Here is a 22,584-nt window from a genome sequence, read left to right on the forward strand (position 1 = left end):
TCCACCCCCCCCCCCCCCTTCCATCAATATCCATCCCGATGATTCCCCGATCCAAACACCCTGCCCCAGCCTCTGCACCCTGCGTCACCCAGTTGGGGACGCAGGGGTGACACGTCGACGAAGGAAGGCAACCACAGCCATAACCACTACCACAGCCACAACCACTCCACCCCCCCCCCCCCCCCCACCCCCCCCCCACCCCCCACCCCCACCACCCACCCGCCCACCCTCCTCTCCTCTCCTCCTCCTCTTTCGCATCCGCTGTGGGCCAGGCGGTCACCATGGCAACCACCGGCGACGCCACCGCTGTTGCTGCTTCAAGTAACGAGACTCCCGCAACAACAGGTGGGAGAGAGGAGAGACATCGGAGTGCAAGGTCGTCACGGAGTGAGTATGAGTTTCTGGAACGGGAGCTGGATGCGCAGAGAGCTCGGGCTCGCGCTGCAGAGAGCTTGCTTGCATGCCGCACTGCCGATGAGGAGCGTGTGGTCTCGGCTGGGGCGGAGGAGTTGCTACCGGCTACCACCGAGTCCGATGGCACAGGATCGATGACAGCAGCGGACATGTCGACGTTGCGCCGCAAGGTGGCGGCGCTCAAGGCCGAGTCGCGCCGGACTGAGCGTGAGCTGCGCGAGGCCAGGCAGCGGGCCACCATGTGGGCGGCAGTGCGATCAGGCCCGGCGCTGGAGGAGCCCGAGGGCGAGGGCCGCCGAATGCGGGCGCTTTCGACATCGGTCATGTTTGCTGACGAGCGAAGCGGGATGGACGATGATGACAACGCCATGGCGCTGGCGGCACTGGTCCAGGGACTCGACGAGGCTCATGCCGCCGGCGTGCGCGACGACGAAAGTGACGGCCTCGAGTCTGCATCCGGGCCCGAGTCCGAGCCTGACGGTGTGGCTCTGCCGATGATGCCGTCGCGGCTGAAGCTCTCGGAGAAGCTGCCAATGGGCCAGCGGCTGAGCCGAGCCGAGCCGGAGTTTCGCGAGATGTTTGCGGCATGCGTTGCACCGTGGGGCGACGACCGCAACGCCGTCCTCACCACGGTCTACGGGTCGCGTGGCACTGTGCTGCGGGCCTCGGACAGCGCGGCAGCGTCGGCAACATCAGCCGAGCCGCGCGCGGTCTCGTCGCTGAAGCGAGTCTTCTTCCGCCGGCCGAACCGGACCTCGCCCTCGGTGCGGCTGACCAAGTACGCTGACAAGCTCAAGGCTTTTCTGGCCAAGCGGGCTGCGCTGGTGGTCGACTGTAATGAGCGCGAGCATGAAGCTCGCAAGCACCTCAACCGCGAGGTCAGCCGCTGGCGCGATGCGGCCAAGGCCCGCATGGTCCGGCGTGCGCGCCACGTCTTCCTTCAGCCCATCCACGTCCTTCGCCTCCTCCGCGAGCTGTATCAGTTCCAGCGGCGGCTTGGCATTGCGCATCTCGGCGTCATCCACAAGGTGTTGGCCCGGTCCGACGCGTCCATGGCCGCCCTCTCGATCGACGAGGCCGAGACACTCGCCATCCCCATTCCAGACCTGTGCGGCGCCCACAACTACCATGTAATCCGCATGCGCGCCTTTATTGAGCGGCAAGAGATCCAGGTGAAGGATCTTGTCCGCGCCTACGCCACCGAAGTCAAGCACGTGGTCATGTACACCCGTGCCGACCGCCTCGAGCTCATCCACGGCATCCTCGCCGAGTCGCCAGGCGCCTCGCAACTTGACGGCTACTTTCCCGAAGACGAGCTCCAGCAGTCGCTCTTCAACTCGCTCATCCTCGACGTCGCTGCGCCCGAAGGCGCCGCCATCCGCAAGTTTGTCAACAAAACCGACGCCGCCGGCGCTTCTCTCGACCCACAAGCTGTCGTCGGCTTTGTCGACGCCCTCGCCAACGACCTCGCCGTCATGTACCGCGTCGCTGACGCTGACGCCGCCCGCTTGCACATGCTTGTTGCACGCGCCGTCATCCCGCGCGTCATCGCCCCATCTGTGCCTACCTCGAGGCGCAGACCAGCGATCGCGACGCCGTCTTTACCTCGCAGGCCGCATGGCTTCGCAAGCTTCCCCCCAGGACTTTGGTGTCTCGGAGCTGTTTGTCGCCGGCGCTGCTGCCGCCTGCTTGCCGCTCTGCGCAGACGCCATCGCACTCGCCGAGGATCTCCCGTTCCACATCGTACCGTCAGACGTCGCCGCCAACCTTGTCGCCTTTGCTCGCGCCATCTACGATCAGCCAACCTTGGATCCGGACTCGTCCGCCACTCTTGGCGCCGACGACACCTTTCCCGTTGTTGTCTATGCCCTCGTCCACTCGGACCTCGCCACACCCTGGGCCGTCCTCGACTTTCTCAACGCCTTTTGCTCTCGCCCACTCTTCCCCTCGGAAGCCCAGTACTGCGCCGTCACCGTCGAGGCCGCCCTCACCCACATCAATCAGGTCTCGCCGGCCGACATCGACAAGCACCGCACCCCGTAGCCACGCGGTGTTTCTGTGGTAGCAGCTCAGGCCGCCGTCGGCGATGCTCCGTTGGCGATGCTCCGTCGGCGATGCTCCGTCGGCGATGCTCCGTCTGAGGGCAAACAACAACGATGACATCAGTCCGCTTCTGCAGAGAGAAAAATATATGTGTGTGTCCCGTCCCGTCCGTCCACATTGTTGCGGTGGTGCGGCCCGAAAGCAGCGTTTTTTTTGCCCCCCGTCCCCCCTCCCCTCTCCCCCCTTCCCCCCACCCCCCACCACCCCACCTGGCTACCTTTCCACACCGACATCCACACTCATCGCCTCCTGCGCATGGAGTCGACACGGTCACTGGACCGCCTCCCTGTGGGCAATGGAGTTGTGCCTGGGCGGCGTGTGCGCAGTCCGCTCAAGAACAAAGGTGCCCGGTCACTCTTTCCCTTCCCCTCCCTCCCCCCCTCTCCGGCTGGCCGCCGGCACGTGCCGACCGGCCAAGGCGGTGCCCAAAGTGGTGGTCTCGGCCGGGCTCGAGGGCAGGGGAAGGGGCAGCGGCAGGGGCAAGTACACCGCCAGGGACACCATACTCGACATGGTCATGCTCAGTCTGCTCGTGGTGGCCTGCGTCGTCCTCCTCGCATGGCCCCGCGGAGCCGGGAACCCCCGCGTTCGCACGGCCACCACGGCGGCCAGCCGACGACGGCCAATCGTCCGCTGCCGCCGCCGGCAACGTCGACCGCTCTGGCCACCGCTTCGAACCAGCCAGGCCTTCGTCGCCGCCCGAGTGCAAGCCGCCCGCCGCAGCCGCAGCCGCCGCAGCCGCAGTCGGTCCACCAGGTCGAACCGCCCACGCTCGAGAACGATTTGCACGCTTGGACGCCCGCAATGATCTCGCTCCTCCTCACAGACATGACTCCGCTGGTTGTCGACAACCAGCTCGAGCCGCCGGCAGTCGATCCGGCAGTCGAGTCAGCCGCCGTCGACGCTCTCTTCTTTGACTCGGATTCGGAGACGATGGCATTTTCGCCGCACGACCCCATCGACATTGCCTCTATCTTGGTCTCGCCCGCCGCCTTTCCTGCCGCGTCTCCAGCCGGCAAGCACTCGGTGGCTTCGCACTTGCGATCGCCATCGGTTCTCCCACTGCTACCCACCACACCGTCTACCTCTGCTCACGAGCTCGGCCCCATCGGGCCGGCGCTTTTCTCTCACTCTGAGCCCGTCGTACCGCCCGCGCCTCCCGCCGAAACGGCCTCCCCGCACAGCCTCGCGCCCATTGCGCCGCCGACTGTCATTGACTCTGCCATTACTGTCGATTCCGACTCGGACGCCGAGTCTGACGACGCTGCCATAGCAGCCTTTGACTTTGCCCTCGAATCGGAAATCTCATTCATGGACGTCCTGGCCACATCCGCCGAGCCCGTCGAGCCAGACGAGCCCGTCGCCGTTGAGCCCTCCCCGTCTCCCTCCCCCTCCCCCTCGTCATCACTCTCTAACTCGCCTTGCCCGTCACCGCGGCCCATCGCCGCCGACCCCGCACCCGCCCAGGCTGTCAACCCCTCGCCTCACGCCACCCCGCCGCGGCCTCCAACAAGCCGAATGTCATCACGCCCTTGCTGGTCGCTCTCGCCATGATCATTCCCAACATTCACAGATACGGCACCATGGCTATCCGTGCCCACCCGCTGCGGGTCCTCGCCATCTTTGCTGCATGCCTTGGCCTCCCGTCGCTCGCCCTTGTTTTTCCGGCCCCGGTCGCCCTCCTCTTTGCGCTTGCCGCAAGCATCTCATTCATCGCACTCTCGCCGGCGCCGCGGCTCTGCACCACCGTGGTCTCGGCTTGCCTCCTCTCACTCCTTGCCGCTTCAGTCACCGGCTTTATTGTTCCTCTCAATGGAGCTGAACGCATCCTCAGCGCCTGCATCGTCCTGCTTACCTGGCACACGCGACCGGCATGGCCCGCCGCAGTCTGGCTTTCTCTGGCTGGCCAGGCCATGGTCGCCCGCACCCCACTTGGCACCAACTACATCACGCACTGGTTTTGCAGCCTGGTGGCCCTCGCCACAGTCCACGTCGCCACCGCGCCTGCGTCGCCGCCGGCTGCCGCGCATCGCCGCGCTGTGCCGCCTGCCCAATGAACATCACAAGTCGTAGTGTGACGGCGAGCTCCCGCTCCCGCCGCCGCCGAACTCGCGAGCCATGTTGACGTTGAACAGAATCGACGGTGAGCCAAAGAACGAGTCGCCGCCCTGCATCAGACCCGAGGCAAGCGACGCCGCAGACTCAAATCGCGACCGCCCGACCGACGACGCACCGTCGTAGAACGAGCCGCCGTCCCCGACGCGCCCGACAGCGAGATCGCCGCCGTGTACAGCGCAGCTCTCTCGGACCGGTGCCGCCGCGTGCGGAACTGCTGGTGTCGCCGCCACATCGCGATACCGACCGCGACAGAGAGAAGGCACGAGACCGAGGCCGCCAGAATGATCGGCCGGAAGCATTGCGAGCCGGTGCACGTCGACGACTCGGACTGCAGGTGAATCCATTTGACGCCGTCAGCAACGCTGGCCCCAATCGCTTGCCCGAGCGAGACTCCGGCAAGCACAATTGGAAAGTGGTTGACCGAGAAGCAATCGCGGATCATAAGCGGCATGAGCGCGTCGACCGCACCGTACAGCAGCCCGGTGCCGGCCAGCCCGGCCTCAATCAGCCACTGGTGCGCGTACGAGAGCAGCAGGTGTGCCACAGACATGAGCGTCGAGATTACAATGACCGAATACGAGTGATGGACGTGCGGGAGCGCTTGCGTCAGGTTGCCCTCGAACAACGCGCCGACAAACCGCGCCAGCCCAAACAGAGCGTACGCCAGCGACACGTTCGCCTTGCGCCCCGCCGCCCGCTCGATATCGCCAATGTACGACACAACCGCGGCGGTAAAGCCCTGGCAGAGGGCGGCAACCAGGAACAGCGACTGGAACTCACTCGACGCCACAAGATCGCGGACAGCAAGGACCGGCGACGACGAAAACTTGAACCATGACGGCGATGTGAACCGTGCAGACGTCGGTAGCGCCATCGTGCCCACCGCGGCCTCATGCGCCACTCCGCCAACCCCGTGACCAGCCCCGAGCGTGGCACCCAGCACGTAGTCGGCAGCTGCGCGGTTTGGCGCGAGCCCGACCGAGTACGACCGGTCGCGAACCAGCGAGAGCGACGACGCCGAAATCCGCCGCGACATGGCAGACACGCCGCGGACCCGCGCCAGCCGCGCCTCCATCTGCATCACAGGGTTAAACTGCATCGGAAGGAGGACGCCAACCCACGAAATGACGAGGAGGAGCATGGCCAGCCAAAAGAACATCGCATGGACGCTGACGTCAATGCTCAAAAGCGCAAGGCCCTGCAAGGCCCCGCCGAGCGCCGGCACACCCTGCACAAAACCGACCACGGACGATGCCCACGAGAACTGGAGTAGAACAAGGACAGTCCACAGCGCAGAGAGCTGGATGGCATATGAGCCGAGCTCCACCGCAAGAATGCACATGCACAGCGGCGCTACGACCGCAGTGACCTTGGAAAACGACATGACCCACATGCCCATGTACCCGAGCCAGACCGCCACTCCCGAGACAAGCACCGCTCGCCGCGGCCCGAACCGCTCCACAGCATAACCGGCAACAAGCCCGAGCCACCGCCCCGACAGCCTCGCCATCTTGACCCAGTACGCGTCGTTGGCCGTAATGCCAAACAGCTTCTCCATGTGCTCTGAAAAAAACGCCGCCGCGTACATCGACGCCGTGCCAAACGCAAGCGTGCAGCACGCCACAACCACCAGCGTCACTGACGGGAGCCACGCCTCGGCCAGACACCAAACATCAATCGACCGCACCATCACAGCATCCACAATCTCCTCCAACGACTCCCACGCATACGCGCCCATCGCTGGTAACGTACCTGCGCGCTCACTGTCGTCTGTCTGCGCCCGCAGCCGCGCTCCGCCGCTCACACCGTTGATTGAGCCGCCCAGCAGCGGTGAGTGCTCGTCAAACGTCCGCTCCGAAGATGCCGTTGACTCGTCCACTGCCCGCCGCGATCGCCGCCAGCAGCATGCCAGTGACTGCTCGCCAGACATCGACCACACCAGCAGCACCGAGGAGTGGTGCGACGAGACAAAGAGGTCCTGCGCCCGCGACCACTCGTACGCCGCCTCAGACGAGAACACATGCCGCGTCACCGCGTCCATAAACGTCCGCGCGTAGCCTGTCGCCGCCACAAGCGCCGATTCGCGGTCGTCCAGCCCGCCAAGCGCCCGCCCGCATCGTGCAGACGCCCGCCACAGCCACGAGCCCTCGCCGGCTGAGCAGTCCGGCAGGTAGTTGACAATCCGCAGCCCGTAGAAGACACCTGTCGAGGGCGAGCCCACAAAACGCGCCGCAGCCAGCCGATCCTCTAGCGCCGCGCGAGTCTCGGCATCGACAGCACCCCAGTTGGGCACCGAAATGGCCACAATCGACAGGTCGTAGTCCTGCCACCCAAGCCCGGCTAGAAAGTGAACGTCACGCGCGAGCTGCGCAAGCACAGGCTCGACCCGCTCGAGCTTGACATTGGTCGAGAGCCCGTAGCCTGACTCGCCCCATCCATTGACCGGATGAAAGGCAAAGTCCTCCACAGCGCCCAGTAGATTCAACTCGTCCAGCGCAGACGTGGCCAGGAACCAAATGTTCTCTTCCACCATGTACCCCATGTTGTACACCATGAACAAGCCGAATAGGTCGTTGACAAACGTCGTCGCCTCGTTCTCCAGCCGCGCAAAGAGCGCATCGAGCTCGCGCTCCGCGTCCGCCAGCCAGCTCGGCGACTTGAGGATGGTGCGCGAGATGTAGAGCGAGGAGGTGCCAAGCCGCAGGTGCGGCTGGCCTGACGCGTCGATTTCTTCCACATGCGCCACTCCGCCGGGGCGGTGCTCGCGGATCCGTGCCATCCACACCTCACGCTCGCGTGCGCTCCCGGCTTCGAGTACCCAGCTCTGCTTGACAAACAGCGGATCCTCGGCTTCGTGCACCGTCAGCTGCGTCTCGGTCATCGAGACCAACTGCTCCGGCGAGTCCATCGTCACCGCTGCGCTGCTCTCCAGTGACTTGTCTTCCAACACCGTCACAACAAACGGGAACTGCGGCGTCGACACAGTCGACGGCGTCATGTAGCTCGGCAGCTCGCAGTACTCGACGGGCTCGACCTCGACCAGGTACTCGAGCGGAATCGAGCCAGCGTACGCCACGTCGTCAGTGTCGGATGCGCCCGACGACGAGATGCCAAACCCAAACGAGGTCGTCCGCTTCGCCGCAGGCCCGTTGGCCCGGAATAGCGACGGCTCGCGCCGCTGAGGCGACGCCAGCTGCGCCCGCGCCGCAAGAATCGCCGCCGCCGCTCCGCGCGACTCCGAGCCCACAGGTGTATCCAGTGTATGATCAGAGCACACCGGCGAGTCGCTGCTCGTCAGAAAGTAGTACAGCTTGTCCCCCACAAGCCGAAAGTTGTAAGTCGACCGCAGCGGCGACCGCCATGGGTTCATCACCTCGCGGCACCGAGGTTCAACAGAGCTGATCAGCGCCAGGTCGCCAGCGTAGTCGAGTAGGTGCGGGCCAAGGAGCGGCGCAGACTCTGCGCCCGACACCTTGAGCTGTTCAAAGTAGAAGAACTCACGCCAGTCGTCCTGGCCCTCACGCTCCACAAGATCAACTGCCTCGCGATGCGCCCGCGTCTTGGTCTCGTACAACCGTGCAAACGGGACAGAAAACTTGCTCGCGTTCGACTCGGTCGACCGCAACGCGCCACCCGTTGATCCAAAAAGCGTCGACGAGCTTGAAGTCGCGTACATCATGTTGCGCGAGAACGAGGTCCGCCCAGTCAGGTGCTTCATCAGCTCCTCCCACTCTTGCAGCCGCCGCAGATCACCGAGCTTAATCGATGCTGGCAGCGTTCGGTGCCCGCCAAGAATCGACTTGACGTTTGACCAGAGGACAAAGAAGACCGTGCCGTTGACAATGCCGTGGATGCCGACCACCAGCACCTGCGACAACGCCAGCCACGCCGGGACTGACCCGGTCGCTGCCAGGCTGATCTCCTGCCCGATAAAGAGCGAAAAGATGACTGCAAAGCCGCCGCAGTACCACACCACGTACGAGAGCAGCGCCGCGTTCCATCCCAGCTGCTTGGTCGAGAGCATGCGAAAGGCGAGAACAAAGACGTACAGGTTAAACACGTACGCCAGAGAGAGGGGAATGTCAAACAGCACAATCCGGCACGACGACGGCTGGATCCAACAGAGCCGGGACTGGGCGTGGATCGGGCCGACCGAGTCGCCGCACGGCAGCACCATCCAGACAGTGGAGAGAAAGGCACAGGTGAGGATGCCGACCACCGTCATCCACTCTTTGAAGAAGAAGAATCGAATCGAAGCAGACCGGATCTGGTGAAAAACGTCCAGCCCGATGGTAGTGTGGATCCCGATCCATGCCGTGAGAAAAAACTGCGTCTGAACAGCCTCGAGGTGGCAGGCCACTGAGCTTGTTACCAGCGTCGACATGACGAGCGGAAACTGGACAGTGGAAAACACGTTGCAGATAGCCATGTACTTGATCATCCGTAACGTCTTGATCCGCGAGAGCACAGGATGGTTGTGCACCACAAAGGCAACCAGTAGTCCGACAAATATCGAGATAATCCCCGCAACGCCCAGTGTGTAGTCGAGCCATGACGGCGCCTCGATCGGCGCAGGTGTCGTCGAGTTTGGAAGTGGTGGTGGTGGGGGGGTGGTGGGAGCGTGGTGTTCCCTACCATGCCCCAACCTTCGAACCATGCTCCCATACTTGGTGGTGCAATGTGCGGGGGAGGGAAAGGTGTAGGAATGGCGACGGGGAGGGGGGGGGGGGAGGAGTGTGAGGTGGTGGTACAGTCTTGGCTGGCGGAGGAACGAGTGCTGCGTCGACAGCCCGGACCGTGCACGAATGTCACAGGATATCGTGACTACAGCGTGACTTGACAAGGGTGTTTGCTAATGCGATGGTTGTAGAGGGTCCAACAGAGCTCACTGACAACGCAAGACATGTGCCACGAGGAGGCACGCGCGGCAAGGGTAGCAGAGGTGGCAAAGCGGGGGGGGGGGTGGGGGGGAGAGATGGCATCATCACGAGCGACGGGTAGTCGAGTCGCGAAGACGCGAGCCCGAGCCCGAGGAGCGCAGTGGAGCCGGCTGTGCGGCCGAGGGTGAGCTGGTGGGCGGGGCGTCTGAGCGGCGCTTGCGACGCTTGTCGCGAGACGAGCCCGAGCGCGGGTCGCGGGCCAGGGATGTGTTGACGCGGGTCGACGAGCCGCCAGGCGACTGGTTGGGCAGGGCCGAGCCGCCCGGGGTGGCTGATGAGCCATTGCGGGCGACATTGGAGACGCCTGTGCCCGAGGCGGCAGCCGGCGGAGTGGCCGGCGGAGCGGCAGACGACGAGGCAGGCTTGGCTTCGTCGGCCTCGCTATGGAGCACGGTCCAGTCGTAGACGTAGTCGTAGGCGTAGCCCTCGCGGATGAAGAGGTCGCGGAAGATGATGCGACAGTAGTCGTAGTCCGGGCGCTCGTCGAACCGGAGCGAACGGGTGTAGGTGATGTACTTGACAAACTCCTCGGGCAGGCCGGCGCAGAGGTCGTCGACAAGGACCTCAAGCTTCTTGTCGCGGATCTTGTCATACTTTTGCTTCTTGTTTGCCGCCTTGAGGCCCTGCCACGGCAGCGAGCCGCGGAGCAGATACAGCAGGACGTAGCCGAGCGACTCCAGATCGTCACGCCGCGACTGCTCGATGCCGATGTGTGTGTTGATCGACGCGTACCGTGCTGTGCCCGTCAGATTCTTGCCTTCCTTGTACTTGATGTGCTTGCCCGTCCGCGGGTCGATGTACCGCTTCGAAAGGCCAAAGTCGATGACGTTGACCTCGCCGGCGTGCTTGCCGATCCCCATGAGCAGGTTGTTCGGCTTGACGTCGCGATGGATGAGGTGCCGCGAGTGGATGTACTCGAACCGGGTGATCAGCTGCTCCGCCAGCATCAGCACAGTCTTGAGCGAAAACTTGCGCCCGCAAATCTGGTGCAAGTCCTCCAGCGACGGGCCGAGCAAGTCCATCACCAGCACATTGTAGTCGCCATCATGCCCGAACCACCGCACGTGCGGGATCCCGATCCCGCCAGACAGAATCCGATACAGCATCATCTCTGACTGCAGTTGCGGATGCCGCGTCCGCCGCGGCTCCTACTCCCCAACAAACACACGGAAATCAGTCGCATCAGTTTCCCTCACACAAACTCTCTTCGCGCCTGGGTCCAGCAGCATGCTCTGCCCACTCCCGCTCGCTCTTGCCCCGCCTTCTCTACCCCTTCCCCCCTCCAAGGTGCAGTGCCGTTCCAAAAAAACGGCAACGAGCCCCGGCCCGCACACGGACTGCCCATAGAGGGACCGGGACCACCCCGCCGCTCGCCCGAACACGCCCTTGCCATGCCGCTTTCCCTTCCCAGCCTCACCCAAACCTTAAACACCCTCCTGGGGTGCACCCTCTGCCATGCGACACGCCCTGCACCAAAGTCTAGCGGGCGAGGGGCGAATCGGGCGCGCTTTGGCCGCAAGCCGGCAGCTGCGGCAGCCAAATTTGCCGCCAGCCGAAACGAATGAATGTTCGGCCACGAGACAGGGCGGGTAAACCAGGCCGAGAGCGAGGCCACCATGGGTGTGGGCTTGGTTCATATGGAAGGGAGAAGGGAGGGAGGGTATTGCATGGAGGCGAGGGGGGGAGGGGAGGGGGGGGAGGGAAGGAGGGGGAGACCTCGAGGGCAACGGCAGAATGTGAAAGGCCTCAGCGGCGGGCAAAGCGCCCACCACTCGCTACAACCCCCTTTCGACCCACCAGTGGCGTACCAGCTTGATCGCCACCTCCTCGCCGGACTTGAGGTCGGTGCCGAGGTAGATGTCACCAAAGGAGCCCGAGCCGATTTTGCGGATGGGGACATAGGTGTTACCAAAGCAAATCTTGCGCGACCGTGCCCGGCCGCGCTTCCTCTCCGACGAGCTCTTCTTGTCTCCGGTCCGTCGCGACGACATTGGGGAGACGAGTGTTGCCGCCCGCGCGTGCAATGGCATTTGCTCACTGAGGAGAGCCAATTCAACGCAGGGCTGTCTGTCCGGGGTGTGGCCGCGCCCGGGAGGGAACGACGCGAAGATCTGGAGACGATGAGCCGCGAAAGACGAGGCTAGGAGTGGCACTGCCCCCACTCGCGATCAAAGGCTCGGGGCTGCGTGAGAGCCGGAGTGGTGGGAGCGGCGAGGCATAGCGGTGTTCAGCTTGGCGACGCTCCGAGTGGCGCGACGGCGAGCGAGTCGGCGTCGGCGAACGCGACGGTAGCCGCCGCCCACGGCTTGCTGCGTTTGCGCGCCGTTCGGCGTCGGCATACTGCCGCATGACTCGATCCTGGTATGCAGCCTCAGTGGCGGCCATGGTGGCAGCACGGTGGTTGCGGACGGCGGCGGCACGCTCGGCGGCATCGCGCTCGGCGGCCAGTCGCGTCTCGCGGTGCAAGGCGCGCAGCTTAGCGTGATCACGCAGCAACTGTTTGTGGGCGTGGCGGAGACCATTAATCTGCGACTGAAGGTCGCGCACTGCACGCTGGTAACCATCCTCACGCTCGCGGTAGTTATGGACCTGGTTTGCAACGTGGGTGAGCTCCAACTCGCGGGCCCGTGCACGATGCAGCTCTGGCCCAAGCCGCCGCTGCAGCTCATGAATGACCTTGGCCTGCCGCTGGATTCGGAGCAGGAGCCGTGTCGCGTCCGGCGCGCCTGAGGCCGCAGCGTGGAAGACTGGGACCAGCTCGCGGAGAGAGAGCGACGCCGCGTGCAGTGACGCGGCCACAACCTCGGGCGCCGCGTCAGCAGCCCCAGCATCCTCCAGCGCAACCTCGATCGGCGCCCACTTGGATACACTAGCCACCGAGGTGCAAAACGCGCGCAGCCTGTCATCGGTCGTACGGAGCACTGCCTCTTGCTCTGCATACATCCGCACAAGCTCGGCATAGGCTTCGACAAGAAGTTCATGCCCAGCTTGTGGCGCCGACGCCGACGCCGACGCCCCGGAGCCCGTGTCCGACGCAGCCACCGCGCCCAGCCGCACAAGCGCACGCTGCTTGGCAGTGTGCGAGATGCGGTGAAGCGTGGCAGACTCGGTCTCGATGTCGTACCGCGGCGCTGGCGTCGCTGTCGCCGCAGCTCCAACAGACCGCAGACGAGGCACAGATGAGTTCGGGGAGTCCGCAGCTGGCTCAGCAAGGCCAATAGCCCGAGACACCCGCGCCAAAACCCGTGGTGAAGGTGGCCGTGAGCTTGCGGCCGACGTCGGCGCAGAACCGATCGGGGTCGATGCTGCGGAAGTCGACGCCGCGGCCGCCCGCTTGGCGGCCTGTAGGAACCGCATCTGCCGGATTTTGGCCTGTGACTTGGCCAGCTCGGCTTCAAGAACCTCGACCTTTTCTTGAGCGACGTCCGCCACCACTTGTCGGCAATCCGCTGCTTGCGCAGCTGCTTCAGCGCCACGAGGTCGGCGTCCGACGCCGACAGCGGCGGCGGCGCTGGAGACGACGGAGTCGGGGGGAGCTTGTCGTCGCCTGCACCCTCGGCCCCGATCGGCAGCCGCGCATCCATCTCAAAGGTCCGTGCTGCGAGCGCCGGCTCGCAGACTTGAAACAACTCGGCCTGGCCAAGGCCCTTCAGCTCATGGATGCCAATTGATGAAATGGGAGCGTCAAAGTCGTCCGGCAGGAGCGAGCGCGAAAGCTTGGAAATGACAACCTGACCGCCCGAAGACCGCGACTCGACACGCGCCGACCGGTTGACCATCGGTCCAAAGTAGTCCATACGCCCGGTGATCGGGTCGCGCGCGTAAATCGGCTCCCCGGTGTGGATGCCGACACGGACTCGGAGGCCGCGGTAGAGAAGCTCGCCATCGTCGCCACGCACTACCTGCGAGTCGGCATTCTCCAGCAACTTGTCCGGCCACGGCGCGTCCAGCAGCGCGCGCTGGATGGCCAGCCCGCAGCGGACAGCGTTGGCAGTCTCGCTGAACGCCACCATAAAGGCGTCACCCTCGGTCTTGACCTCGTAGCCCGAGTGCTCGTCGAGCAGGCCGCGAATGATATCGTTGTGCATACCCAGCGCATGCTCCATCACCGCTGGATCAGCCTCCCATTGGCGAGTCGAGCCCTGAACGTCGGTAAACATGAGCGTAACGCGACCGATGGGCGCGCCATCGTCGCCGTCGCCGTCATTGCCGTCACTGAGGACTTTGTCAAATAGCGTCGAGTCACCACTTTCTAGCATGTCCTGCAGCGTGTACAGCTGTCGTGCCATAGACGCGCGATCGCTGTCGGCGTCAAGCACCGCTTGGTGCGCTGTCGCCAGCTCAGCCTCCAGCGCTTTGCGCTCGGCAAGAATCGACGCGTACTGAACAGAGACCGTTGCCAATAGTGACTCGGCCTCGTTCTGCGTTACATCGCCACCCCAGCCCTCGGAGAGGACCCGGACAATCGAGTCGAGTGCCGAGGCGTCTGCATCCTCGTCGTCGCTATCGTATGCCACAGCGACGCGAGTCGCCAGGTCACCAGTGCTCGTGCCCACACTTCGGGTCGAGACCAAACTTGGGTACTTGCGTGACGGCGACGGTGACGGCACCGCAGCCACCGACGCCCGCCGCCGGTGGATGCGAGGGCTCGACGAGCCCCGCTCCGAGTTGGATCGCTGCATTGACGACACCGAGTCGCGACGGTGCGCATGCTGGCGTTCTTCGGCACCATCCACAGGCTGGGCGTCACCAAAGAGCGATCGCTGTCGCGACGGCTTTGTGGTCGCAGTCGTTGGAAATGGCGCAGCCGAGTGGAGGGGTGCGGTCGTCGTGAGCGACGAGGTGAGCGCGTCTGCTCCTGCGACGTCTTGCCCAGTCACTTTGCTCTCGATCGACGTCGAGGAGATCGACGACGACCAAGACGTCGGAGACGAGGCCGAAGATGGTATCCGAGACATTGTGCCATGCTCCGCGTGTGAAAGCGAGCCAACCGCCTCGACCAGGCTTCCGGATGGCGTCGGACTCCGTGTTGCAGGAGGCGCCCGAGGCCGGGAGCGCTGCACTTTGTCCCCATCGTCGCGACGCGGAAGAGAGGTTGCGCGACGGGAGGAAAGTGGGCGGCGCCGGGAGAGCGATGCTTGCTCGGACTTGGCAGGCTGGACGGGAGGCGCACTGGTCGGAGAGAGTGAGCGCGAGCGCGAGAACGAGCCGCTCCTCGCCTTCACCTCAAGCGAGGAGGTGTGAACGAGCGCGAGCTCATCCAGCTCGCGGGCGCGGGCGTCAGCGGTCATGTATAGGTCATAGTCGGAGCGGACAGAGGTGAGCTGTGAAGCCTGGGCTCGCAGTTGGGCCTTGAGCTCGCGAATAGTGCTCTTGTACACCGCCTCCTTGCTCTCGTACGCAGCCCGCTGCTCGATAGCTTCGGTGTGGGATTCGTCGCGGAGAACACGCAGCTTGCGCTCAAGGTCAGCAACCCGGAGAGCGAGCTCTCCCTCGCGGGCCTCGGCGCCGGAGCGGAGGGCATCGGCCTCGGCCTCGATCAACTCGGCACGGGCAAGCTGCTGTTCCAGCTCTTTCTGTAAGGCCGAGCTGTCGCCGGCGGCGTTGGCGAGCGCATCGTGGCGGAGCTGCATACGGGAACTGTGCTCGCGCAGATCGTCCAACTCTTGCATCAACGCCTTGTAGGCCTCGTTGGCGTCAGCAAGCTCGGCCTCGAGGCCGCTGATCTGGTTCTCCAAGTCGGAGATGGTGACTTTCTGAGTGCGAACAGTGGCCTGCTCGGCTTCGAGAGCGGCGTTGTGCTCGGCCACAAGCGCACGGCGCTCGTCCATGGCGACCAGTGACTGGTGGGCGAGCTTAGCGCGGGCAACACGGGCTCGCTCACGAGCTTCCTGCGCCTCCTGCCAGTGATCAACCAGAGTGGCCCGCTCGGAGACTTTGGCAAACGACTTGGCAATGACCGACTTTGCGTGTGCCACAAACATCTTCTTCTCCGGTGTATCGGTCGGCACCTCGGGCGGAGGCCCACTCTCGCGCGGAGTTGTCAGCGACGAGTCGCGTGGCGTCTCCGCCTCGGCCAGCTGCTCGGCGTACTTGACGAGGTTCTTGACGTCAACTGCGTACTGACGCTCGTACTTGGAGCGGAGCTGAGCCTCAATCTGGGCGACGTTGCGTGCCGAGACGGGCGTCACGTCACCGCTGCCCCACGCCCGCCCCTGCGGTGCGGCCGACAGGCGCAAGCGATCGAGGGCGCGCGCGGCCTCGGAGCGGTCCCTGGCAGCCTTGGCCTGCACCTTGCGCATCTTTTGGCGCTCGCGGTAAATCTCCTCTTCCATCTTGACCAGCAGCGACTCCATGGCTGACTTTTGCGCGTCGAGCCTGTTGGCCCGAAGCAGCTGGGCCCGGAGCGACGCGTCCATCGAAAGCACGTTCTTGATCGCGGTCTCGACAAGGGCGCGCAGTTCGGTGACGGTGCCAACGGTCAGGAGCCGGTCCGGCGAGTCGCCGACAGCATGCAGGAGCGCAAGCAGATTAAAGCACTGATCGCGAAGCGAGCCAAAGTCCTCCAGGCCGTGCTGGCGGTAGTAGACCTGAACTTCGGTCAGTGCTTCCATGGCGGCCTTGGTCTCCAGCTCTTCGGCGACCCACGCCGGCTCGTCCGGCTCAGTCTCGCGCGCGTAGCTGAGCCACTGCTCGACCTCGTCGAGCTTGGCCATCCGCTCATCGTACGAAAGGTAAAAGGCACGGACCGACTCGTGGGTAAAGAGCCGTGAAAGTGCGTTGGCTCGTTTGATCCGCTCCTCGCGCGAGAGATGCACATAAAGATGCGGGGCGCCGGGAAGCTCAGCGCCGTGGTCTTCGAGCGCTTGCTCGGTCAGGTACGCAGCCATCGGATCTTCATGCTGGTCGTCAACGCCGAGATCGGGTACCGCAAACGCAGCCTCAAGACCTTCTAGTTTGTACTCCATCTCGTTAAGCGTGGCTTCTGCCCTCGTCAGCGAGGTGAGCGCCACGTATCCCGTCGATGCCCGCCGGCGCGCCTCCTGGTACCGAGCGTCGCGCTCAGCATCGAGCCTGGCGGCGCGCGCACTCTGGATGGCAGCATCGGCACGGGCTTCAACCTCTTTGTCCAGATCGCCAATCCGCGCATCCAACTCGGCCTGCGCCTCCTCCCACAGGGCAAAGTACTCTCCCGGCGAGGCAAACATCGGGTCTGTTGGCCGAGCCGGCGGCGGCGGCTCTGGAGCAGCAGCGACGACAGGCTCTCTAAAGCGGACAACCGGCGAGGCTCGAGCCGCCCTCAGCTCTTCAGCCTTGCCCGCTCGTCGTAGTCTCCCTTGTCTGTCCATACTCCCCCGTCCCGTTTACCAGGGTAAAGGAGGGAGGTGGTGCGGCAGGGCCAGGGCGGTCAGGCAGCGAGCGAGCGAGAGAGAGCGAGCGAGCGAGCGAGCGAGCGAGTGGGACGGACGATGGGCATGACAGGATCAAAACGTGATTGATCGGGTGAGCAGGAGGGAGGTCAAGAGCATGTGTTTAGCAGTGTTAGATAGAGGTAAGTGAGTTGGGAAGAGTGGCAGAAAGGAGCATGGAGAGAATCAGTCTGATCATGTCCATAAACGTAGAGGAGGCTGAGAAGGAGTGAGGAGGTCACGCGGTGCTCAGACAGTGTCAGGGTGCAGGGAGTTGCAGAGACCGTCTCAACGGGCCAACACGCAACTCGTGCAATGGTGGGGTTCACGCAGAGAAGGCTCCGGCTTGCGCTGTATGTGGTGATGGCGGTGGGTGTGGTCTCGGGTCTGCACATGGCCTTTATGCATGCCTCGTTCAGCCACGATGCCCATGTCGCGGCCTCGGTCTCTTCTAGGACGGCGTCGACAGAGGCATCGGCAAAGGCGTCAAGTGCTGCTGTCTCCTCCTCGACACGGACAGTGGACTCTGTGTCGGCACGGGATGGGCGGCGTCCTCCGGCAGAGGTTGTCCCCTCGAGAGATGACTACACCAGGGCTCATGCCCGTAACCTCTCGGCGTCGCAGGGCGACGAGGCGGACAAGGCTGAGTCGGGCAAGACGGGAGCCGGGAGCAAGACGGCCGATGTGGCGGATGCTGCCGACACGGGTGGCAAGACCCACAAGGAGAGCAAGAGCGGTGGGAGCACGTCTCGGTCGGCGTTGAAGCCTGCCGATAGCAGCGGCGGTGATGGCAAGGAAAACGAGGATGATGTGGTGGGTCAGCCGAGGCGGGCGTCGACTCCGGCGCCGTCAAACGGTCGGCAAGCGCTGCCTTCCGCCGGGCCTCGTCATCGTCCAAGTCAAGCAGGGGTGCGGACGAGTCGGGCATAGACTCGGCGTCTGAGGAAGGGAAGAGTGCCGGCTCAGACGCGCTGGCCAGCATTTTGGAGGATCTCACTATGTATCACGACCGGTTCAAGGGATCCGAGTTTGGGGCAAGTACCTGCTCAAGAGCATGAATGGTGAGCCAAGGCCGAAGCGAAGCAATCGGCCCATGCCGCAGCCGCTGGCATGGCTGGATGGGCTTGAAGGTCTGGACGGGAGCCTTCAGGTCGACGGTGAGACCCTCCCGCGGCCGTATCGGGTGCTGGACTCGATCTGGTCGGCATTCAAGGAGGGAGTCGTGCCGGTGACGAGTCTGTACCGTGGCGCTGTAGCCAAAACGCAGGCCAAGGCGGTGATGGCGAGCTCAGGCGCCGGGCCCGAGTCCGGCTCGGTCTCGCATGACACGTTCTCGTCGTTGTGGACAACGTACGTGGAGGCGATGCAGGATGCAGCCGAGCCGTCGGGCAGCGTGCTTGTACTTGGCGCGCCCGAGTACGCGTACGCGGCGGCGGCGGTGGATCGTAGCTCGCTTTTTGTGGTGGTTGCACCGCGGGATGCGCAGGTGAGCGAGAGCCGCCCGGTGGGCAACGTGGTAGTGACCCAGAGCTCACTGTCGTTCCTAGAGACGCTAGTCTTTCTCAACGACCAGCCGGATGTGTACTTTGACGCGATGGTCGTGCCGGATCTCGGAGCCACGTTCCAGGACCTGCTTCCGCACGAGTTTACCAAGATGTACGCGCTGGCACTCACGCTCGCGCGGTCTGTCTGGGTGCCGTCTGCGACGCGGCTGTTTGACTCGACGCCGTTTCTGGGCTCTTGGGCCAATGCGGCTGCGCTCCTGACCGACGCCGCTAAGCTTGCGGGCGTGCGAGCTGATGTCGGAAGCGTGCACGCGCCGACACCAGCGGCTGCGGCGCGTACGTACTCACCACGGTACGGGTACGCGCCATCGCCGGCACCTGGCCGGCACCGCTCGACAAGTATGGTGCGGATGACGGTGCGTGAGGCGGCGCGGACGGTGGATGCCGACGGGTGCGCGCGGCTTGGCCTTGAAGCCGGCTCTGAGCTCTGTGTGCTCTCACTGACGACGCCTCAATACAACGTATCGGCCAATGTGTCGGACTATGAGGCATTCTCGACGTTCCGGCTTGGGTCTGGCAGTGGCCGGCACGCGCTACTGGTCAAAGTTGATGAGGCTGTGATGCGGACGGTGCCACTGCACGTGGTGCTTGCGCTTCGCCCGCTGCGGCCGGACGCACAGCTTGTGCTCAAGCGGCTCCTGCTCATGCCGCCGGGCGAGAATGTGCAGGGTTCGCAGCTGGCACTTACGGCAACGAGCATGTTGCCTGAAGTCCTCCTCCCGTCGCAGCACCCGCTGCCTGACTCGTGGCGTGTCTCTGCCGCCACTCACGAGCATCCTGTCCGCGAGCTCGAGCCGAGCCTTGTTGGCGGCAAGCGCGGAAGTGGCGAGAAGGCGCGCGAGCGTAGCGGCTCGGGCAGCGACCTCGGCGGCGGGTCAGCGAGAACGACGCGGCGGCGGGCGAGCGCAGATGATGCAAGCGATGACATGAGCCTTGAGGAGCGGTGGCGGAAGATGCTAGGCCCCGACGGAACGAGCCCATCCGGGACGCGGCGGTCACTACTCGGCTTGCTCCCACGGCGAAGCAGCGACGGCGGGGCGGGGGCGGGCCAGGAACACGCGGCCTTTGATGCACTCTGGGCTGCTGTCCGGGAGCGAGCCGCAGCTCTGCTTCCATCGTATGCCGCCGACGCTCCCAAGGGCTCGGTCCCAGTCCTCTGCTATGGGGCCCAAGCGGCACTGCTGGGGCTCAAGCTGGTCCACGCCGAGCAAGCTGTGGTGCTGTATCTGGTGCTCCCGCCGGAAGAGGTGGAGCGCATCTCGTCAGCGCGGTCGCTGGCCCGGCAGCTCGGACTCGCCTCGCGTGTCCTTGTCTTTCCGTCGCGGCTGGACGCGGCGCGGGCGCGGCGGCTTGCGTCGCTGCCGGACGCCTTTCCGCTTGCCCTTCTCGGGGTTGAGCTGTGGCAAGAACTGCTCGCACCGAGCAGTGGTGCTGGCAACGCGGGAGTCGCACGATTTGCCGATTACCTGAGTGACGTGCTGTCGCTTGCGAGCGAGTCGCTGTTGCAGATGCCTGCCGGCGAGACGCTGGAGCAGGCGTACGGGCTGCTCTCGGCACGCGACGGTCGGGCACGGGTAGCCGAGCTGGCTGGCATCGTAGAACGGTCTGTGGCGCGAGCAGGGGTTGGGGCGAGCGCCGAGCTGGAGCTTGTGGGCTCGACGGCGACGTTGCGGAGCAACGACCCGGCGCAGCCGGTGATGGGCCTGGCACGTGTGAGCTGGACGAGTCTGAGCCGGACAGCGCTGGGCGGGTGCAGCACGGAGGGGCGGACAACGTCCGTCGAGCTGGGCGGCGTGGGCGGGAGGGCCGCGAGCAGTCGCGGGATCTCGCTGGCGTGGCTGCAGGCTGTGGGCATGTATCCCTCGCTGAAGCGGGTCATGTTTCGCAAGTACCTTGAGCTGGAGCTGACGGCGGGCGCAAGCGTCGGCGGCGCGGTTTGCCCACTGCACTTGCGGTACCGTGGCCCGCAACTGGGCCTGGGCATCGATGCTGGAGCCGCGGTGACGGTCGCGGCGTCACAGTTAGGGAGCACGGTGCTGGCCGAGCTAGCTGGCGAGAAGACCAAGTTGACGCGGTTTTCGATGATTTGCTACGAGTCTGGGCGCGGCGAGGCTGTCAAGTCTGTGGCGATGGCGTACCCAAACGCAACGATCATCTCGCTCGAGTCGTCGACTGATGATGCAATAGCGCAGGATGAGGCGCTTGTGGCGAGCCGAGTGCGCAACGTGGTGGTGGGGACGCGTGCGCTCACACCGGGACTTGCGCATTCACTGTATGTCTCGCCGGAGTTTCTGCGGTTCCAGGTTGTGTCGCGAAGCGCGGTTCTTGCGGCGATGACCACCCTGAAGCGGGAGGCGTTTGAGACGCTGCTTGGCGAGCTATTTGGCACCGCGCTGACCACGTTTGTGGAGCTGCCCTCGGCGGAGCTGATCTCGTCTGCGCTGGCCACGCTGTTCCCGGAGGAGGCGGTGCTGTACGGGGCGGTGGCCAACGCAGGCGCTGTCTTTGAAGAGGCTCACGCGGTGGCGCTGTACAAGGACGCCGGACTGCACGTTGTGGGCGAGGGGACGCGTGTGGGCGGAGGCGAGGTTGTGGTGAGTGCGGCTGTGGTGGAAGGCACGACGGGGGTGAGCGGGCGAAGGCTCGGGTGGCAGGCTGTGCGCGTGGACGCGCTCGCGATCAACACTGTGGTCAACCACCACTTTGAGTACCAGCTCGATGGACACGCGCGCAAGTACGCGTTCTCTGCGCGGTCAAACGCGAGCGGAGTGGAGGTCTTCCTCCAGCGGGAGGAGGACGGGTTCCGGATTCCCTACGAGTCAATCGAGGCGGTGACGCTGATTGCTGTGATGCGCCTCCAGCCGCTGGCGCGGATTTCGAACGCGTTCTACGACATGTTCCTCGCGCTGCCGCTGTACGAGGACATGGCGCCGTGGAACATTGTGTTCCGTAGCGGTCAGCTCGACTACATCGACTACGACACCAAAGACGTGACGTTCGACGACAAGGTCGGCCTCGCGTACCAGCTTCTCTCTGCGCTGATGAACTTTGAGCGGACGGTGAAGGACTTTGGCCATTGCGGAAGCAAGGCCGGGAACGGTATCTACAACTTTGGGCACATTTCCTCGTGCGTCAAGTCGGACAACAGAGGCCCGTGCCGTGACCCCAGTTTCCCGGTCCCGTGCGGTGACGGCAAGTGTCATCCCGAGTACATCTCGTGCCTGCGGTCGCTCAACGCGATGGAGCAGGAGCGGAACGCAGAGCTGGCGGCCGAGCTGGAGGCGCGGCTCAAGGCGCCGCTGCGGCCGCTGCCGACCTCGGCCAAGCTTGGCGGCGAAGAAGCAACCGTGGTCGACGCCAACGGGAAGATGGTCATTGCGCTCAAGTGACGGTGTCATGTCTAAGGTGTAAAGAAGGTGACTGGGGACTACGGCCAGGTAAAGTACATTCGGTGGCTGCAATACCCTCCAGGGTTCTTGGCCAGGTACGCCTGGTGGTCTTCGTGGGCGGGGTAGAACTCGGCTGCGGGACGGACGTCAGTAACCACCGACTTGCCCTCAAAGCAAGTCACGGTGCCATCATCAAGCAGAGCCTGCAGCTCCGACTTGACATTTTCGACCACCTCCGCCTGTTCATCCGAGTAGGCAAACCAAACAGAAGCATACTCTGTCCCGCGATCATTGTGCTGGCGATTGAGGGTGGTGGGATCATGGAAGGAGAAGCAGAAGCGGACCAAGTCCTCGAACGACGCCTTGGAAGTATCGAGCTTGCCATGGACCACCTCGACATGACCCGTCCTACCCGAGCACACATCCCGGTAGCTGGGATCGGGCAAGTCGCCACCCATGAACCCAACCTGTGCGTCAGATATCGAATCCGGGAACAGCTTCTGGAACTTGTGGGTGATATACTGCAGGTGGTGGAAGGGGTGGGTGAGTGGGTGAGTGACGACAGCCAAGAAAGGAGATGAAGGGGGACGGGGGGGCGAGGAAGGGGGGGGGGGGGGGGGGGGGGGTAAAGGATGGTGCGTACATG

At 64.4% G+C, this 22,584-nt stretch overlaps 7 protein-coding genes across 7 annotated transcripts in view; 3 read left to right on the forward strand and 4 right to left on the reverse strand.

Moving 5' to 3' along the window:
• Positions 1-281: 281 nt before the first annotated feature.
• On the forward strand, positions 282-2,457 carry AMSG_04707 (uncharacterized protein; the record flags this gene model as incomplete). The annotated part of the gene is made up of 2 exons (XM_013902925.1): positions 282-1,958; positions 2,056-2,457. 2 exons carry the CDS (start codon positions 282-284, stop codon positions 2,455-2,457), a joined length of 2,079 nt encoding a protein of 692 aa, XP_013758379.1.
• An 864-nt stretch (positions 2,458-3,321) lies between these two features.
• On the forward strand, positions 3,322-4,574 carry AMSG_04708 (uncharacterized protein; the record flags this gene model as incomplete). Its single annotated transcript, XM_013902926.1, has 2 exons — positions 3,322-3,876; positions 4,032-4,574. 2 exons carry the CDS (start codon positions 3,322-3,324, stop codon positions 4,572-4,574), a joined length of 1,098 nt encoding a protein of 365 aa, XP_013758380.1.
• On the reverse strand, positions 4,245-9,300 carry AMSG_04709 (uncharacterized protein; the record flags this gene model as incomplete). The annotated part of the gene is made up of 2 exons (XM_013902927.1): positions 4,245-9,196; positions 9,271-9,300. 2 exons carry the CDS (start codon positions 9,298-9,300, stop codon positions 4,691-4,693), a joined length of 4,536 nt encoding a protein of 1,511 aa, XP_013758381.1. The 3' UTR covers positions 4,245-4,690.
• Positions 9,301-9,467: 167 nt separating this feature from the next.
• Positions 9,468-11,580, reverse strand: AMSG_04710 (CK1/CK1 protein kinase). The gene is made up of 2 exons (XM_013902928.1): positions 11,384-11,580; positions 9,468-10,723 (listed from the first exon to the last, which is right to left on the reverse strand). Exons 1-2 carry the CDS (start codon positions 11,564-11,566, stop codon positions 9,620-9,622), a joined length of 1,287 nt encoding a protein of 428 aa, XP_013758382.1. The 5' UTR covers positions 11,567-11,580; the 3' UTR covers positions 9,468-9,619.
• Positions 11,581-11,802: 222 nt separating this feature from the next.
• AMSG_04711 (adenylate and Guanylate cyclase catalytic domain-containing protein) lies at positions 11,803-16,783 on the reverse strand (the record flags this gene model as incomplete). The annotated part of the gene is made up of 3 exons (XM_013902929.1): positions 11,803-11,880; positions 11,928-12,983; positions 13,052-16,783. 3 exons carry the CDS (start codon positions 16,781-16,783, stop codon positions 11,803-11,805), a joined length of 4,866 nt encoding a protein of 1,621 aa, XP_013758383.1.
• A 564-nt stretch (positions 16,784-17,347) lies between these two features.
• Positions 17,348-22,005, forward strand: AMSG_04712 (uncharacterized protein; the record flags this gene model as incomplete). Its single annotated transcript, XM_013902930.1, has 3 exons — positions 17,348-17,768; positions 17,807-18,022; positions 18,115-22,005. The coding sequence occupies 3 exons, from the start codon at positions 17,348-17,350 to the stop codon at positions 21,936-21,938; spliced, it is 4,461 nt and encodes a 1,486-aa protein (XP_013758384.1). The 3' UTR covers positions 21,939-22,005.
• AMSG_04713 (peptide methionine sulfoxide reductase) overlaps positions 21,843-22,584 on the reverse strand; it is a 1,702-nt gene continuing 960 nt past the window's right edge. The window contains exon 2 of the mRNA XM_013902931.1: positions 21,843-22,459. Coding sequence (XP_013758385.1) covers positions 21,977-22,459 — 483 coding nt within the window. The 3' untranslated portion in view covers positions 21,843-21,976. The remainder of the gene's footprint in view (positions 22,460-22,584) is intronic.

The sequence above is a fragment of the Thecamonas trahens genome (genome assembly GCF_000142905.1).
Source record: "Thecamonas trahens ATCC 50062 unplaced genomic scaffold supercont1.20, whole genome shotgun sequence".
Taxonomy (NCBI): Eukaryota; order Apusomonadida; family Apusomonadidae; genus Thecamonas; species Thecamonas trahens.

Bases quoted from the DNA above. Each gene is read 5' to 3' on its own strand.
- AMSG_04710 (XM_013902928.1), bottom strand. From the start codon at position 11,566: ATGTCGTCGCGACGGACCGGAGACAAGAAGAGCTCGTCGGAGAGGAAG. The intron at 10,724-11,383 runs GTACGCCACTGG...GTTGGGGAGTAG, and splicing joins AGGAGGTGGCGATCAAGCTG to GAGCCGCGGCGGACGCGGCA.